This window comes from Paroedura picta, chromosome 1 (assembly GCF_049243985.1).
Source record: "Paroedura picta isolate Pp20150507F chromosome 1, Ppicta_v3.0, whole genome shotgun sequence".
NCBI lineage: Eukaryota > Metazoa > Chordata > Lepidosauria > Squamata > Gekkonidae > Paroedura > Paroedura picta.
Genome location: NC_135369.1, coordinates 64,285,623 through 64,304,956, shown reverse-complemented (window position 1 = coordinate 64,304,956; position 19,334 = coordinate 64,285,623). Strand labels below are relative to the sequence as shown.

The 19,334-nt window shown below is 42.8% G+C and overlaps 1 protein-coding gene across 6 annotated transcripts in view; it reads left to right on the top strand.

Annotated features, from left to right (window-relative positions):
* LCLAT1 (lysocardiolipin acyltransferase 1) overlaps positions 1-19,334 on the top strand; it is a 138,673-nt gene that overhangs the window by 45,614 nt on the left and 73,725 nt on the right. For 5 of the 6 annotated variants that reach the window (XM_077341019.1, XM_077341039.1, XM_077341030.1 and 2 more), the window contains 3 exons: positions 1,864-2,032; positions 7,343-7,541; positions 15,430-15,576. In XM_077341019.1, the coding sequence (XP_077197134.1) occupies positions 1,868-2,032; positions 7,343-7,541; positions 15,430-15,576 (511 nt within the window). In that variant the 5' untranslated portion in view covers positions 1,864-1,867. Of the gene's footprint in view, positions 1-1,863; positions 2,033-7,342; positions 7,542-15,429; positions 15,577-19,334 lie in introns of those variants that run through there. The other variant, XM_077341047.1, reaches the window with a different exon arrangement.

Below are 19,334 nucleotides of genomic sequence, written 5' to 3'. Positions count from 1 at the left end.
CTGAGAGATTGTTAAGAATGCAGGTTAGCATATGTAGAGAGTTAATAAACCAATGTCTGTTGAGTCCTAGGAATTCCATTGTTCTGAATGTTGTAATAACTTGCATTTCAGCAGTTTTCCTTTCCATTCAGTTCTTGAAGTTCCTTCATAATAAAACAGCTACTTTGACATCTATTGAATGTCCTGGTAGGTTAAAGCATTCCCCCACAGGTTTATAAGTCTTGTTGATCCTGATGTCAGATTTGTGTCCATTTATCCTTTGGAGGGCTTGCCCTATTTGTCCTTTGTAGAGAAAAGGGCATTGTGTGTATTTGATGGCATATACAGTGTTAGAAGATGAGCATGTGAATAAGCCTTTGATGGTATAGTTGATGTTGTTGAATCCAGTGATAGTGTTGTCTGGATGTATGTGACAGTAAAGTTGACATCTGGGTTTGTTGCAAGCTGTGGTACCAATGTCCTTGTTCAAATTAGATGTTGTCTTATTTTGGGTGTATTATTGTGGGTGAGGAGTTGTTTGAGATTGGGGGGTTGTCTGTATGCAAGAAATAGTTTGCCCCCCAGAACTTGTGAAAGAGAACTGTCAGTTTATATCACAACGAAAGCTCATGCCTTGACTAAATCTTGGTTGGTCTTAAAGTTGCCATTGTTGTGCTACTTCAGACCAGCACAACTATCACTTGAATCTGCCAATTTGTATGTGTGTTTAGCTTCTTCCTAGGAGGAATTAAGTGGGAGGAATTAAGAACAACAGGAGAAATCAGAGGGAACAGCTCTTCCTCCAGTTTAATACATTTGGGAAAGTGCTGGAAATGGGGGAAAGGAATAAAACTGACCTGAGAATGCAGGTGCGAAGCCATCATATGATGAGGCAATATTCAAGAATAATCTAGGCTTGACTGTAATGGACTTTCCAAAACTGAAGATGGTCACTTCCAAACCACCACCCACCATAATGTGAAACCCTTTTCCAACTCTAATTCTTAATGGACCTATGTAGCTGCTAGTGTACTACTGGAATATTTTGACTCGATGTGTGTCAGAAGGTTTGACCTTATATTGAACTCTTCATCAAACTTGTTGCTATACAGTTTTTATATCATTGTTTCAGCATTTTAATTGAACTGTGACCCTAAGTGGTGGGCAGTTTCTTGTAGGAGGAAATATGCTTGGCCCCAGACTAGAATTCTTTCTTAGATTGGCCAGTAACATTTAAAGACAGTGAAGTGACCTGTGCACATGAGATCCTTCCCTTGCATTCCTGGTAGTTTGACAGCAACTTGATTACTTGAAGTTGCTTTCAATAAATCATTGTGGTCATGAAAGCAACATGAGAGGGAGTCACTCAGAGATAAAGTAAACATATTTGGGGCACTCCTCAGCCATGTAGATATTTGGGGTTGTTTAGATAATATGCTTTCATTATGCAAAAGAGAATGCACAATGAAAAATGAAGCCAAGCGAAGATTCCTTTCACATAGGTTTGCATGGAGTTGATCTCTGAAACCATCATGGGGGCTGGACAGTCATCATGGCAACGCCTCTGCTGCAGCTGTCAGGTACTTGGATTGAAGCCAAAAGTACTCAAGAGACAGTGCCGCAAACATATTTGGCTAAACTTACTGTTCACATTATACCTTCTCAATCATTTAGTGTGATGTGGCGAAAAAAGCGACAAAGTGACAAAACTACAATATGCTTGATTGATGTACTGTAGAAGAATACTGCACTTATTTAGCAGTACAACACAAATTATTTGGAACGAAGATAGAATAATACTAGTGAAAAAGAGTGGAACTTAATGGGGGACTAAATTTGTTTCGAAGTTGCTTGTATAAACTTGTCTTCTTTATTGTCTTCCAGAGCCATGGTGTCATGGAAAGGGATTTACTTTGTACTTTCACTGTTCTTGGGAAGTTTTTTTGGAAGCATATTTATGCTTGGTCCCTTGCTGCCATTGATATTTGTCTCTCCTGCCTGGTACCGCTGGATTACTGATAGAGTTGTTGCTACCTGGCTTACTCTTCCAGTGGTAAGTTCCTTAAATATATATCTACATAAGTCCACATTTCTCACATTACCAAAATATTAGCTTTAATGCTAGTCTTTTTTTAATTAGAAATTTTATTTTTATAAAGATATACAGAAAAGAAGAAAAAAACAAAATTTCCAGTTCTTCGCCAAGACTAGTCTTTCTGCTGCCGTAGCATGAAAAAGAGAATCCTAGCATGAGAAGGGAGTAATTCTGGACATAAACTTGACAACATATATTCAGCTTTCATATCAACTTGATACTAAAAATCTCTTCTAAAACAGCATTTACCTTTATCCAAAACCTGATTACATTCCCACATCGCCACCACATGTGGTAAAGGAGCCCACCAGCTTTAATGATAGTCTTCAAGCAGACAGATACTTATCCGGGATGCTTTATCCTGCAGGAAGCAGGGGGTTGGACTAGATGGCTTGTATGGTCCCTTCCAGCTTTATGATTCCATGCAAATACAACTGTTGTCAATGTAATTAAATTGCCAAATGGGAAAAGGCTGATATATTAAGCCTAGTTGCCAAATACTATATTTAAATACATATAAATAAAAGCCCGTTCAGTCTTAAGCTCTCAGACACAAAATAGAATGCAGACTGTGCCTACCACTATTACAGCTACTGATCATATGTAAACCGCTCCATGGGAGCAGTAAAAATAAAAGAGTAAGCCCTAGGTGGGAGGAGAAAGGGGCAGGGCGAGTCCAGGATAAAAACTAGAAGGGGCCAATCGGGAGCCACAAAGCGGCTCCTGATTGGCCCCTCTGAATGTCAGTTTGGGGCCAAGGGGCCAATCAGGACATGTGGCTCCGGATTGGCACCTTGGACCGTCCCAGATGTCTCGGACCCAGGGGTGAGGGGGCCGGGGGAAGACACCGCCGCCGGGAAAGGTGCAGGCCTGCTCTGTTCCCCACGCTGAAGCTGGGAAATCGGGGTGGGGGCAAGTGAAAGGCTTCGACATGGCGGACCTGCTCCTTTCTCTGCGCCGAAGCCAGGGACTCGGGGGGGAGAGAAAGGCTTTAACATGGGGAAAGGAGTAGGCCCGCTGCCTCGGAAACGCGCTGGGCCTGCTCCTTTCCCTGCGCCGAAGCAGGGGACTTGGGGGGAGGGGGGTGGGGGTGGCGAGTTGCTAGTTCACGATTGGTCCCTTGGCTCGGGGGTGAGGGGGCCGGGGGGAGATGCTTCGCCGCTGGGAAAGGTGCAGAAGTCAGCGGGCCTGCTCCTTTCACCGTGCTGAAGCTGGGAACTCGGGGGGAGGGGGCGGGGGGTGGCGAGTTACCAGTTCCTAATTGGCCCCTTGGCTTAGGGGTGAGGAGGCTGGGGGAGACCCTTCGCTGCTGGGAAAGGAGCAGGACTCAGCGGGCCTGCTCCTTTCCCTGCACCGAAGCCGGGAACTCGGGGCTGGGGGGAAAGGCTTTGCCACAGGGAAAGGAGCAGGTGTGGCAAACCTACTCCTTTGCCCATGCCAAACCCGGGGACTTGGCAGGGGGAGGGGGTGGCGAGTGTCCAGCTGCAGTGGTGGTCATGTGGCTCATCAGCATACTTCAAGCAGAGAGATCCGAGTCCCAATTCTTTCACTGCTGAGAGGCAGTGAGCAGCCAGGTACACCATGCTGTTGTGAGGCTAGAAATGGGGGGGGGGGGGGGGAAGAAACCCAGCATGTGCCGGGAAGGGTGAAGGGAGAAAAAAAAGGGAGACAAGCCAGGCCCGCTCCTTTCCCGTGCCAAAGCCAGGGACTTGGGGGGGGGGGATAGGGGGGGCTGGCAGAAGGGCTGTAAGGGGTCCAGGGCCAGGAGAGGGCAGAATCACAGAATCATAGAGTTGGAAGGGGCCATACAGGCCATCTAGTCCAACCCCTGCTCAACTCAGGATCAGCCCAAAGCATCCTAAAGCATCCAAGAAAAGTGTGTATCCAACCTTTCCTTGAAGACTGCCAGTGAGGGGGAGTTCACCACCTCCTTAGGCAGCCTATTCCACTGCTGAACTACTCTGACTGTGAAAATGTTTTTCCTGATATCTAGCCTATATCGTTGTACTTGTAGTTTAAAGCCATTACTGCGCGTCCTTTCCTTTGCAGCCAACGGAAACAGCATCCTGCCCTCCTCCATGTGACAACCTTTCAAATACTTAAAGAGGGCTATCATGTCCCCTCTCAATCTCCTTTTCTCCAGGCTGAACATTCCCAAGTCCCTCAACCTATCATCATAGGGCTTGGTCCCTTGGCCCCAGATCATCCTTGTAGCTCTCCTCTGTACCCTTTCAATTTTATCTACGTCCTTCTTAAAGTGAGGCCTCCAGAACTGCACACAGTACTCCAGGTGTGGTCTGACCAGTGCCGTATACAATGGGACTATGACATCTTGTGATTTTGATGTGATGCTCCTGTTGATACAGCCCACAATGGCATTTGCCTCTTTTATCTCTGCATCACACTGCCTACTCATGTTTAGCTTACAATGCACAAGTACCCCAAGGTCTCGTTCACACACAGTGTTACCTAGAAGCGTATCCCCCATCCAGTGGGCATGCTTTTCATTTTTCTGACCCAGATGCAGAACTTTACGCTTATCTTTATTAAATTGCATCTTGTTCTCATTTGCCCATTTTTCCATTGTGTTCAGATCTTGTTGAACGCTGTCTCTATCTTCTGGAGTATTTGCCAGTCTTCCCGCATTTGCCAGTCCTCCCGCGTGTTAGCGTCCATTTTATTTTCCCATATAATGGGCTTTAAATCTAGTCATAAGCATATTCTGTCATTATATGAGTCCAGCAAGTATAATGTCACAGTCTTATTAGATAGCTGGTCATGAACAATGCTGATTTGTGAGGATGGGATCCCATCTCCCCCCCTCCCCCTAGTCTCTCACCAAGTCTAGCCAAAGGAGACTGAATGTGGATGAACAAAACTTGTAGGCTGGTTGTTGAGGGTTTTCCAGGCTGTGGTCTGGTAGTTTTAGTTCCTGATATTTCGACAGTAATCGTGGCTGGCACCTTCAGAGGTATGACATGGCAAGATGGGAATCTCCCCTTCATTTTTGCAGGTACTTTGACACACAGAAATTTCCCATCTTACTGTATTGCTACCTCTGAAGAGGTCAGCCACAGTTACTGGCAAAAAAATCAGGGACTAAAACTACCGGACCCTGGACACATCCCAGAAAACACACAAGAACCAGCTGACTTCAGCCTTGAAAGCCTTCTATAATTCATAAAACTTCTATGAATGGGAGGGGTTGTTTATTGAGCGGAAGGAAACAGAGGATTCAACTGGGAGAATTTGAGGAGCATGACTGGAGATGAAGACATTTGGCAGGGAACTGAATCTATAAAGATAACATATTTTCAATACTTGTGGAGAAGGTGAGGGGCTTCCTTGAGTGGAGCTGAGGGAACAGAGGAAGTGGTTATGTGGGATATTTGTAAACCTCACCTCCTTCATTTTGGGGGGGCACCAGCTGTCTTTGTGGGTCAAGAGCATGTGGTTGACCACATCAAAGGTGGTTGACAGATTACGCAGTACAATAATGGCCAACCTGACCCAATCAAGCTGGCATTGGAGGTCATCCCACAAGGCAACTAACACTGTCTCCACCCTGTGGCCAAGCTACAAGTCCAACTTGTATGGTTTGAACCCCGAAGTTTCCTCCAAGAATGCTAGGAGCTGATCCATGGTGACCTTCTCCACCACCTTGCCCAGAATCATGAGATGTGAGACTGGGCGGTAGTTGGATGAGTCCCACAGATCAAGCTATGATTTTTTTCAGTAAGGATCAAACAAGTTAAATTTTATTTGAATGAGTAAGGGTCGAAAGAGTTAAACTTTATTCTTAATTTAGTTTCCCTGTAATCAATCCAAATCCTTTGTGGCTATTGGAAAAAAATTGATATATTTATAGGGAACATGAAATTGAGGGGTACAGTTTTAGTTCTATTTACTAAATATGGACCTTTGTATGTTGAAGAAAAATGTCTGCTGGTGAATAAAAAAGGGAATAAAAATATATAAAATCAAATCATATTATTGTGAACAAGAATATTATGTGGAACTTTATCAGAAGCTTTACTGAAATCCAGATGGACTATGTCCACAGCATTCCCCTGATCCAGCAAAAATCCAACTTTCTTAAAAAAAGAGATAAGGTTGGTCTGACATGACTTATTCTTGCGAAACCCGTGCTGAGTCTTAGAAATCACAGTTCTCTGTTCCAGCTGCTCAAGGACCGACTGTTTGATCATTTGTTCCAAAATTTTGTCAAGCTGACAGGTCGGTAGTTACCGGGATCCTCCTTTTTCCCTTTCTTGAAGATGGGGACAACATTTGTCCACCTCCAGTCATCTGGTATCTCACCTGTTCTCTAAGAAGTGTCAAAAATAATGGACAGAGGTTCAGGGATTATACTGCAAGTTCTTTTAGTACCCTTGGATGCAATTCATCTTGCCCAGAAGACTTCTTTTCATTTAAAGAAACTAGGTTTTTATGGACTTGCCCCACAGTGATCCTAGGCCACCATTCCCATTCCCCCTGTTGTGATATGTTTTTGTCCCATTGAGCATGATTTCCCTCACAAGAGAAGACTCAGGAAAAATAGGAGTTGAACAGTTCAGCCCTCTCTTCTTCTTCTTCATCATCATCATCATCATCATCATCATCTGTTATAATTTCACTTCCTTGTCCTTGCAGTGGTCCTACAGTGTCCCTACTGTTTTTCTTACTTGAAATATAACTAAAGAACCTTTTTTTTGTTATGTTCAGCACTTCTTGCTAGCCTAAGCTCATACTGAACTTTAGCTTTTCTAGCACTTTCCCTACAATAAGGCCTTCCATTTCCTAAATGACTCTTTTTTTATTCCTCAAATCATTTGACAACTGCTTGTGGAGCCACTTCGGCTTCCTTAGGCTCCTTCCATCTTTTCTTCTCAAGGGAATTGTTTGTGATTGAGCCTTCAGTATTTCACTTTTAAGAAACTCCCAGCCCTCTTGCACTCACATCTCCTTAAGTCTTTCTGACCATGGGATTCTACCTAACATACCATTAAGTCTGTTAAAATTTGCTTTCCTGAAGTCCGGTCTATACGTTCAACTACATAAAGGTTTTCTCTTTCGTAAAATTGTAAATTCCAAAATCACATTGTCACTACTACTAAGTGTACCCACTACTTCCACCTCATCTACCAGTTCTTCCCTATTGATGAGAATCAAAGCCTTGCAGACCCCCTGGTTGCCCTCTCTGTTTTCTGGGAAATGAAGCTTGTCTTGAATAGTACTATAATCATATAATTGAATTGTTTTTCCTAGGCTTTGTTGGAGATTGTGTTTGGGGCAAAGGTGGTTATAACAGGTGATGGATTCATTCCAGGAGAAAGAAGTGTTATTATCATGAACCACCGAACACGAATGGATTGGATGTTTTTGTGGAACTGCCTATTGAGATACAGCTACCTCAGACTTGAAAAAATATGCCTCAAATCTAGTCTCAAAGGCATTCCAGGATTTGGTAAGGCATTAACATATTTTTGCATTTTTATATTGTTTGTTGCCTGATATGCTATTTTAGTTTTAACTCTTTTTTTACATGATGGCTTTTAATATTTATTTTCATCTGTAGATTTTATCCGACCAAACATTGTCATATTTCCCCCATATTCCCATCAGCAGTTCTCGAAAGCTGATTCCTATAGTCATGAGACCTACATTAATAATAAGCTATGTGGGTTGTAGGGGTGCAGTGAATATGTGTATGGAAATAAAATGAGAATATTCATTACCATCCTGTTAGGGCATGTTTCAAGCTTTTATTCTCAGTTGAACTTTAATCGTAGAGCCAGTGATCTATTTATGTCTCTTCATTACTCTTTGCCAATTAACTTGTGGAATGTATGATACAATTCACTTATCAATCAACTGTTATAATGATAATAAGCAAAGAAATCTTGGAAAGTATTTGTGTTTTCATAGCTTCCATGTTTTAAATCAGTTTTTGCTTATTGTTACGTAACAAGCAAAAACGTAGCAAGGTAAGCTTCGGATTTTATTTTATTATAATAACATTGTTGGTGATGCTTTTTCAGAATCCTTCTGAATAATAGCCATTTTATACTCAAATGAGAATCCCATCAGTGAACTTAATGTAGAAAAGGAGATGAGTCCATTTGCTCATACCGTGCCACAAATTTTGTTAGTCTTTAAGGAGCTACTGGGCGCTTGCGCTTTTCTACTGCTAAGACAGAGTGAAATGGCTACTCTGTTTAATATGCCTCAGTCAGGTTTCTCCTTTGACTGGAAACTTGTGCTGCTGTTTAGGGATGGATACGAACTGGTTCATTATCGTTGTTGTTGTTGTCATCAGCCACTTAGTTGAGTATGACTTTTGGTGATCCCATGGCTCAAATGTCGCCACGATCTACGATCTCGCACTGCCTCCCTCAGCCCTGCAGTGTTCTGGCTGGTGTCTGATCCTGTCCAGCCACCGGGCCCTTTGTCAGCCTGGTTTCCTTTTTCCACTGACCAAGCTTAGCATAATTGATTTTTCCATTGAGTTGGATTGCATGATACGGCCAATGTAAGTGAGCCAGAGTTTTGTAATTTTGCCTACCAGTGATATATCAGACTTTATGCACTGTAGTAATTTTTTGTTTGTGACTTGCTGTCCATGGAACCTGCAAAAGCCTTCTTGAACACCAGAGTTCAAATGAATCAATTCTTCTCGTTCAACTTTCACAACTATAAGTTTCATAAGAAATATGATAGATCTAACTAATCTACTTTTGGTAATCAGGCTTATGTCCTTGCTTTTCCATATTTGGTTTAAGCTCGTCATTGCTGAGCGACCCAGAACAATTCAGTGTTTTTATTTCCATACTCCAATCGCCACTAACATCAATTTGTGATCCAAGAAAAGGCCAGATTTCTTACTTACGTAGTTGACCTTTGTAATCAGCTGTTCTAGGCTTTTCTTAGTTTTTGACAGGAGGGCAGTATTTATATTCTTCCTCCAGTCTTAATTCCAGTGTTTGATTTTTTGAGTTCAGTCTCTCTCATGATCTTCTCAGCTTACAAGTTAAACAGGAAGGGGGGAAAGCTTACAATGTGCACTCCTTGCTCTATTTTGAACCAGTCATTGTCACCAAATGGTGTACGCACAATGGCTTCTTGATTAGCGTAGAGCAGGGGTAGTCAAACTGCGGCCTTCCAGATGTCCATGGACTACAATTCAATGTAGTCCAATTGTAGTCCATGGACATCTGGAGGGCCGCAGTTTGACTACCCCTGGCGTCGAGCGACTGCATCAGTTTGATCAAATATACTGGCACCCCTAAATTTTACAGGGCTTCCCATAATTTGTTGTGATCCACACAATCAAAAGATTTCTTGTAATCAATACGATAGATGTAGACATTCTTCTGATATTCCTCTGACTTTTCCAAAATCAAACTCAGGTTTGCTATATAATCACAAGTGCCAAGCCCCCATCAAAAGCCAGCTTGAACATCTGGTAATTCTTTCAATGGTGGTTGCTATGTGTAGTATGATTTTGACCAGGCTCTTACTAGCATGAGAGATGAGGGCTATTGTATGGTAAATGGAACAGTTTTTTAAGTCACCTTTTTTGGTACTGAGATGTATACAGATTGTTTTCACTCCTCTGGCCAGTCATTAGTTTTCCAGGTTTTCTGGTACAATGCTGTGATGGTTTTGATTGGTACACATCCCAGCAGTTCCATGGGTAGGATGTCAATACTTGGTGCCTTGTTTTTTGGCAATTGACTCAAGGCTCATTCAACTTCCTCCTCAAGAATGGCCAGGTCAAGTTCTGTTTCTATTTTTCATTTTGAAGAGAACAAACCTCCATTCTGCATGCATATAGTTGTTTTGTGTATTCCCGCCACCTGATGTTCTTGATGTTCTGTTGGTCAGTATGCCAGAAAGAGTCTCAAAGTGGCTTACAATTGCCTTCCCTTTCCTCTCCCCACAACAGACATCCTGTGAGGTAGGTGAGGCTGAGAGAGCCCAGATATTACTGCTTGGTCAGAACATCTTTATCAGTGCTGTGGTGAGTGCAAGGTTAACTAGCTTGACTGCATGTAGGGGAGCAGGAAGTCAAGCCTGGCTCGCCAGATTTGAAGTCAGTGCTCCTAACCAATGTACCAAGCTGGCTCCTGTCAGGAGAGCTTAATCTTGCAGGCCCTGCAGTACTGAACATGTTCAAGCAGGGCCCTCAGCTCTTTCTGGAGCTCATTTCACCAGGCAGGGACTAGGGCCAAAAAGCCCCTGGCCCTGGTTGAGGCCCAGTGAGCCTCACAGCAGATGGTTGATCTTCAACCTGTTTGTTACCACACAGCATGAGGCCCTGCAGGGGGCATAGGGAGTTAAACAGTACATTGTGCATGGTCTTAAAGGTTAGTACTACTTGAACTTGATCTGGTATTCCACTGGTAACCAGTGCAGCTGCCTAAATGCTGGGTGGATGTAAACTCTCCAGGATGTTCCACTGAGAACCCAAGCAGCCCCGCATTTTGCCCCAGTTGAAGCATCTGGGTCAGGAATGCAGGCAGGCCTGCATGGAGCAAATTATAGAAATCTAGCCTAGAGATGACCATCGCATGAATCACTGTGGCAAGGTGTTCCTGGGACACCTTCACTGGCTGATCTCCTTTCACAGGAATCACGGATTGAGATCATCAAGCTGCCACCAGCTTGCATTCAGAGTCCCTCAAGGAGCAGTCCTCTCTCCAATGCTATTTACCTCTTCATGTGCCCTCTTGCTCAACTGGTGCGGAGGTTCAAGGTGGGATGTCACCAATATGCTGATGACACCCAGTTCTTCCTCCTGATGGATGGACACCTTGATTCTCCCCCAGAAATATTAGCTAGCTTCCTGGAAGCAGTGATGAGGTGGCTCAAGCAGAGTTGTCTGAAGCTCAGCCCTTCAAAGATGGAGGTCATATGGCTGGGCAGGAAGGGTCAAGGTGAGGAAGTGTGCCTACCCAATCTGGACAGAGTGCAGCTATAAGTGGCTCACTCCACCAGGAACCTGACCCTGACCCTTTTTTTTTTTGTAATGATTTTTTTAATTTTCATAAAGATAGAAATATAGGATGCAACACGAGTTATTGATACAAAAAGCAGTAAATAAAATATAATCATCCTTTGAAAATATACGACCCCACATTGACTCCACAGTGATATAAACTTTTGCCCAAAACTCTAAGAGCCATGAGTCTAAGAGCCATCCACATTTCCACTACATTTAAAAAAAGGCCTGTTTAGATATACAAAAGAAAAGTTATTATTAATCAACTTACTTGAGAGATCGTAGACCTCACGTTAACTGCTTGATACAATCTAAGAGCTATCCTGGCAGATATTTCTAGGTTTGAGTTAGATGCTTAACATTAAACATTTCTTATAGAACAGTATGAGTTTTGGCCCTGTATCAATACCCTGATGAAGGGAGAGGAAAGTAGGGCTTTGCCTTAAAGATGTACAAAGAAAAAAAATTACAAAAGGATTTCATAATTTCTCCTTATCCTTAATACAGATACATCTACAAAACCATTTATACTTGACCCATTCTAAGAGCCATCCTGACAGGTATAAGTTGAGAGCTTTGCATTTTCTACAGATCAATATGAGCTTTGGCCCTATAACAATACACCAATAAAAAAAAATAAGGGGGGAAAGCCCCATTTTATATTTCCAACACTAACGATTATATTACCTATATGCCTACTAAGGAAAAGAAACAAGAGAGAAAAAAGGCACTGCTTCCCCTTTTTCGTAAAAATAGCAATGTAGGATACAGTATATGTTGTTAATACAGAGAATAATAAAATTTCCAGGTTTAGATAAATGCTTAACATTAAACATAGAACAATATAAGCTTTCAGTCTTCTATAGCTTCTCCTTATCCTTAATTCTGATACATCTACAAAACAATTTATACTTGACCCATTCTAAGAGCCATCCTGACAGGTATATTTTCAGATTTAAGTTGAAAGCTTAACATTAAACATTTTCTACAGGTCAGTGTAGGCTTTGGCCCTAGAACAATACACTAATAGAAGAAAGAAAAAATAAGGGGGGAGAACCCCATTTTATATTTCCAACACTAATGATTATATTACCTATATGCCTACAAAGGAAAAGAAACAAGAAACAAGAGAGAAAGAGACACTGCTTCCCCTTTTTCATAAAAATAGAAATATAGAATACAGTATAACATTAAACATAAAACAATATGAGCTTTCGGTCTTCTTAAGGGGGTCTCATCTCGAGGCTTGCTACATCTTGTCGTTCCCGTAGACTTATATTCTGTCCCATTGGCCTTTGGCGTAGAAAGTGCAGTTGTACTCTTTCCCGCAGAATATGCATCGATAAATCTTGAGGCCGTTGCACCTCCTGGACTCCAGTATCAATACAATTTTTTCCCCAAAGAGCCCCTTTAAATCGGTTACTTTCACTGCAGATCCATATTTCTTTTGATTGATGTTTGTACACTGTTGCTTTGAGATGGCTGTATGTCTTTTTAAAAAGGGTGTCCTTATCTGGGCTGCAGAACTCCGGCATCCCATTTTCCGTCTCCAGAATTTCAGATTTCTCTTCTACTGTTGGTTTTCCACCTTGTTTAGAGCTGTCATCAGCCACTGTTATTGATCCATCATTCCTGTTAAAGACTTCTTCCTTGGCATCTTGGATCTCCCTGAAGATATGAATTTCAGATTTCTCTTCTGCTGTTGGTTTTCCACCTTGTTTAAAGCTGTCATCAGCCACTGTTATTGATCCATCATTCCTATTGGAGACTTCTTCCTTGCCATCTTGGATCTCCTTGGAGATATTTTTGACCAATTCATCTATAAATACTTTGAAATCTTGGGTTTGTATCTCTATTAGATGAGCCAATCTTTTTAACATAGACATGTTTTTGACTTTAAAAAAAACGGCCTCAAACAATTTTACAAGTGGCCAGTAGATGTCCTCTGTTTTATCCTCTGGCATGTGACGTATTGAAGTCAGTTAAGGCAGATATTCTCGTGCTGGCACAGAGTTCTCGTGAGATCTTCCCATTCACAGCTCTTATCTCTTATCTCCGAAAACCAAAACAATTACAATAAGAGCTTTTGCCAATTAATTCGAGTTGATTTGAGTCCTTCTTCTGCTTAGTTAGGAGAATTAGCCTGCCTCATAACGAGGTGGCTTCGGGCAGAGCAGAGTAAGAGGAGGGGGGAAACAAAGGGCTTTGATGCAGGAAGAGAGACGAAGGGAAAAAAAAACGAGAGATACTTGCAGTAAATGATGTTTTGGAACTCATCCGATGTCCTCCCCTCAGTTCAAAACGTTCATTTGTGGTAAATCATCGTGTAGGGTTGAAGCAGATACTTTAAGATTAAAGAAAGAAAAGAAAGTCCGAGATAGAAAATGGCAGTCGTCCTCTGGACCTGGAACGCTGACAGCCTATAATCCAGGGAGATATACTCCCTAAAGGATTGGAGACAGCCCCAAGGACTTCCTGGGTAGAAAGGTGAGGTGGGGTTTGCGTACCCCTCCTCTTTTCTACCAATTGCTTGCGCAATTGACCCCTGTCAGGCTTCAGAGATAGCAGAGCAGATGCCCTGCCACCCTCTCAGGACGACATCTTTAGCCACACCCCGACCCTGACCCTTGATGGCTCCCTCTCAATAGAGGCTCAGGTCCAAGAGTAACGCGACTGGCATTCTGATACCTTTGCCAAGCCAACTATTAATGCCCCAAAATGCCTAGCTACAGAGATCCACACGATAGTTACCTCTAGACTGGACTTCTGCAACTCACTCTATGCAGGCCTGCCTTTAACCTAGATCTGGAAACTACAGTTGATCCAGAATGCTGTGGCCAGGATCCTCACAACAACACCATGGAGGTCCCATGTTCAATCCATTCTACAACAGCTGTGCTAGTTACCAGGCAAATTCCACATGCGGTCTGAGTCCAGTTTACCTGAGGGACCGCTTTTCTGCCTACACCCCTCAAAGAGCTTTATACTCCATCACCTCCAACTGGCTGGTGATCCCTGGCCCCTTAGAGGCTTGCCTGATCTCAACTGGGGCCAGAGCTTTCTCAGTCCTGGCCCCCACCTGATGGAACAAGCTCTCACAGGAGATCAGGACCCTAATGGAACTAGAACAATTTCGCGGGGCTTGTAAAAGGGAGCTTTTTTGCCAGGCATTTCGTTGAGATTGACCAGAACCAACATCTTTCACTGGGTCCCCGAGCCTTCCTCCCATGAATCTCAATGTCCTGAACTGACCAATCATGGGTCCAGTTGCTTGTTGCAGTTGTGAATTTACTGTTCTCACTGTTTGTTATTGTTATGTTGTTATTTATGGTTGCCAATTTTCTCTGTATGGTTGCTGTTCCTGTGTTTTATGTGAACTGCCCTGATCCTCCAGGGAGGGTGGTATGTTAATGTCAAAAATAAGAATAATAAATACATTTTATTTATACAAAACATGTCAGTTTAGAAACTATGAGAATCTCTTTGTGGCCTTTCAGGGTCCCAAAAGAGGTTGTAAAGTTTACTCCAAGACAGTTGCACAATGGATTGCATTCCCCATTTGTAAGAGCTACAAAGACAGGCATCTCATGCTCTCTTCAAGTAATAGCTAACTCTACTAGATCTCTGGCCTTTTTCTCTACCTTCAGCCTACATGTGAAGGATATGAGTGATGAAGATGCAGTTTTGAGCACAGAGTGACTTTCATGTGGAAGATTTTGTATAAAGTGAATAATCCTTCTATTTCAAGAATGTGTTAACCCATGATCTTTTGTCAAAATTCCAGTAGAACTAACTAGCTGTTTTCTTGACATATCTATATATTTATGGAGCTGTAAGGCAGGTGGGATCCAGATATTGTACATTAGCAAAGGCACACTCTGTCTTTTACTTTCCATCATTGAAAGTGTCATTCCCTTGAAGAGAACATGAATGACAGTACATCAGAAGGGTATAGTGCAATCTGTTAGCAAAGAGTTGTTCACCCATGAGGCTTTAAAATTACAACCCCCATTGCAATGTTTTCTTTTTGTCATGATTTTTAGAGACTTTTGACGTTCTGGCAATTTAATGCTTATGTTAGGTTGAAACCTATGGATCTGTTCTGCTGACATTAGAGCCTGCTTATCATTCAAAGTGATATATACTCCACTGGAACATTCCTTTCCTACCAGAACTAGACTTCTTGCCCTGGAGGGTGGAATGGATTTATAGGATCCATTTTAGTATAAATATGTAAAATTCAAGGTATACTTTTCTAAACAATGTTGTTGATTCTATGATTGCGAGTCAGGAATGGAAACAAACAAGAAAATTATACTGCCTTGTTTAAATTTGTTCAAATTTATTATAGGTTGGGCTATGCAGGTTGCTGCCTTCATTTTCATTCAGAGGAAATGGGATGAAGACAAAAATCATTTTGAAAATATGCTGGATTATTTCTGTGACATCCGTGAACCTCTGCAGCTTCTCATCTTTCCTGAAGGAACAGATCTCACAGGTAACTAACTTATCTCCTGTTATCAAGATGGTAAAACATTAGACTTACAAGTGGTAACCTGCAATAATCATGGAGGGAGGATCCCTTCTCTCTCTTAGACAAAGTTCCCCCCACCAATAGTAGAAACCACTGCAGCAACTTCCTCCTCCCCTTCACTGCCAGTAAGCCTGGCCCAGCCTTGGCTCTCCACTATCACATCCACCCACAGTGAGATTCCTGACTCTACCATTGACCACCAAATCTCAAGTCCCCCCCCACCCCCAGTTCTTTACAGTGCCACCAAATCTGCCACAACTACTGACCAACTCTTTACTTCCATTGGTCACAAGCGCAGCATCTCCAGTTCCTTGACATGACTTCACTCCCAGTGAACATAGTGCAGCTCCTGATGTCTTCTGGCTCCAGATCTTAGCACCTTCCCCATACCTTTATTACTAGTGGTTCTTGGCCTATGCTGCTGGGCCCACTGCGTCTCCCAACCCCTCTGTCTCCATTCGTAGCAAATCCAGCACAGTTCTCGACCTGGCCCACTGCAGAGCTCCAATATTGGAGCCCCAAGAGGGTGTAGGTTTGTTGTCTACATGCACAAGACGACAGATGTATTTTTGGAGGTGGGAAATTTAACTCCCTATAGTATATTTATAAAGTTTTCAGATTTTTTGCAAACCTGGGGAGACCCATAGCTTTGCAGATCAATCTGTTTTGTGCAGGTGCAGCCCCTTTCCATGGATTTAGATATCCACAAAAGGGGCATAACTTGAGAAATAATTGATAAACATGTCCAAGGAAAACACAAGCTTTACGTAAACAAATAATATGTAGAATTTACTGCTAGAGGATATAGTGATGGGTATGAGCCTAGGAGGCTTTAAAAGGAAGCTAGACAGATTCTGGGAGGGATGTCAGTAGGTTTTCTACCATTGTAAGAAAAGAGAATATCCATATTCAGAGGTAGTAAACCTTTGATAGCCAGTGCAAAAAAGCAACATCAAGAGGAGGCCTCTTTACCCTGTTTGTTGACTTTGAAGGACAACTGGGACCATTTCCATACAGGTGGAAAAGATCAGGCTGGTGTTGGTGTGGCAGCAGGTCTAATCCCCACTTCCATACAGCATCGCCCTGTCCTGCATTAGTCCCTCTGTTGCCCCATGGCAATGGAACACGGATATTTCCGTACATCCCTTTTTGCTGTGGACACCACCAGAGCCTGTCCCAAGGCAGGTGAAGAGTCCAGCCTTCCAGGGCTTTACGTTGTGCGGGTACTCATCTGTTGGTCATTCCTGGTCCTAGGGAGGCGCACCTGGCTTTGACCAGGTTCTTTTAGGTCCTGGCCCCGACCTGGTGGAATGAGCTCCTGGAGGAGTTATGTGCCCTGCAGGATCTCTCAGAGTTTTGCAGGGCCTGCAAAACAGACCTCTTCTGTTTACGGTTGAGGCGGGATGGCAAGGAAGATCAAGGCCCCCCTACAGGAGTGGCGGTAGTGAATGCCACCTGCATCCTCTGTCTCCCTTCTCCTCCAGGATGTACTATTGGGAGGATTATTCTGTGATGAGTTTTTGCCACAGCATCTTCTTCCCCATGGGGTTTGGATTGTATTTTGTATGTATCTGTATTTGTTCTGTTTTTATGTCTGTTTTAATTGGGGTTTAATTGGGGGGCTTTATCCAGATACTGTAACCTGCCTCAAGCCTTTGGGGAAAAATGGGCAATAAATTAAAATAATAAATAAATAAATAACTCCCCCCCCCTCCCGTTCTATGGCATCCCAGAGGGGGCAGAAAATGGCCCACTTGGCTCCACGGCACTTTGTGGAGCTACGGGGTCGACTGGGGCATTAAAAATTTTTCATGAAGGTGGGATAGTGTTATCATGCAATCCCACCTTTTTGAAAATAAAAAAACCCAATCATCCCATCCCTTCCATGAAGCATGGTGGAAATCCAGGGTGGAACAGGACAGTCGGGGGAAATCCCCTGGGAGACCCTGGGAAGCAGCAGGGCTAATTGCCCTGGTGCAGCCGTTGCCATGCAGAAAAGGTAAGATTGACCAATGTGTGAAATGTGAAATGCTAGTCTAGTTGGATTACTAGTCTTACCCAGCAAAATTCTTCTTAAAAAAATCTTCTTATGTTCTTACTAGATATATAGTAAAGGAAGAATGGGCATAGGCTAGAGTTTTAGCCAAGGAGCTAGTGATGATGGAGTGCATGTTTGAGGAGAGAAGCAACACTGATTTAGCAACATATTATTTCCTCCTCTTAACAATATTCAAAGATGAAGCCTGCTTGGCTGGGAGAAGACTGGTGATGATGTGATTGAAGAGGCATTGAGGGCAAGCAGGATTGAGTTAAAATATAAAGTGTACATATTGAGTTTTTGATGGTAATATAGAAATAGTTTTGATCTGCAGTATTTCTCACTCTGCCTTCTGTCCTAGCGCATTTGCAATTGGTTATATCAACCAGCAAGGCCCAGAATCAGTCAAGTTGTGCAATAATGCTGGAACTCTGAGGTTGCTAGGTAGATGGACACACTTGTTTTCATCATGTATATGAAAAGCAACAAAGTGCGGTTATTCTTAGAGCAGGTTGCCAGGCAAAATAATGCTGTGTGATGGCAGGGTAACTGGTTGCTCTTTTCCTTGTACATGCTCAGCCATGAATAGAATAATAATTAACCAAATTCAAATGTTTGCGCTTGCATATAGCAGCTAGAATTATGCTAGGAAGTAAATTGAAATGCTGAAATTTGCTTTCATAAGATTGACAGTAGAGACTGGACAAATAATGATGACAGGGAGCGTTATATTCTGGTCAGGTTATTTTGACTAAGAAATGCCATTGTCATTTTAGAGATACCATAATTCCATTTCACACTGTCATTCCTATTTGCACATCTTTAGAGCAAATGTAAAAAAAAATCATTCAGGATTATAGACACATTTCTTTCCTATGGGCTTTTATATAATACCAGAACACTTCTGCGCCTTCTCGGGAATAGCTTTGGAGTGTTCTGGAATTTTAGCCATTAAATAACTGCTGCAATCTCTTCTTTTGAGAAGGGCAAATCTGATCATCCCTAGTGACAATCTGTTGTTGGGTATGCTTATTTAACTTCTATTTTATGCCATGCTATGGCCTCTGAATGGCCCATTATGCACGGCCGCCGAAACGGCGATTTCGGGTCACATGGAAAATGTGGAGGGGGAAGACGCGACGCATACCGGTTATACACGGGGCGGGGTGCGATGGCGGCAAAACCCAGAGTAAACTATTATGCACGCGCCGATCCGGGCGCCACTTCTGGTTGCGCCCCGCTCACCCGGAAGCTGCGCTTTCTTCCGCGTTTCACTGACGCGGCTTTTTCGGCGGCATGCACCGAAGCTGCAGCCGGTTGCAGCCGGCTCCGTGCGTTATCCGTGATTTTAGTCGCCGCCATTCCACCCCGAATGTGCGCTAAAACCCCCGTGCATAATGGGTCAATGTGAGACATGATAAATTGGTGCTATTGATCCCGAAAATACTTTCCATAGAGAAGTTGGCCAGATTTATTATTTATAAATTTAGATAGATGGGAAAATATTAATTTTGAAAATTGACGTTTCATTAAAAGATGCATTTATTTAAAACTGCTTTTCTACCAAAATAGGATCCCCAGGGTGAAAATCAAGGTATTAAAACAAACAGTACATTACAAATGGATGCAACACCAGTAAAAATGGGAAGCTATGAAATTGTAGGTTTCTTTTTTTGTAGTTGGC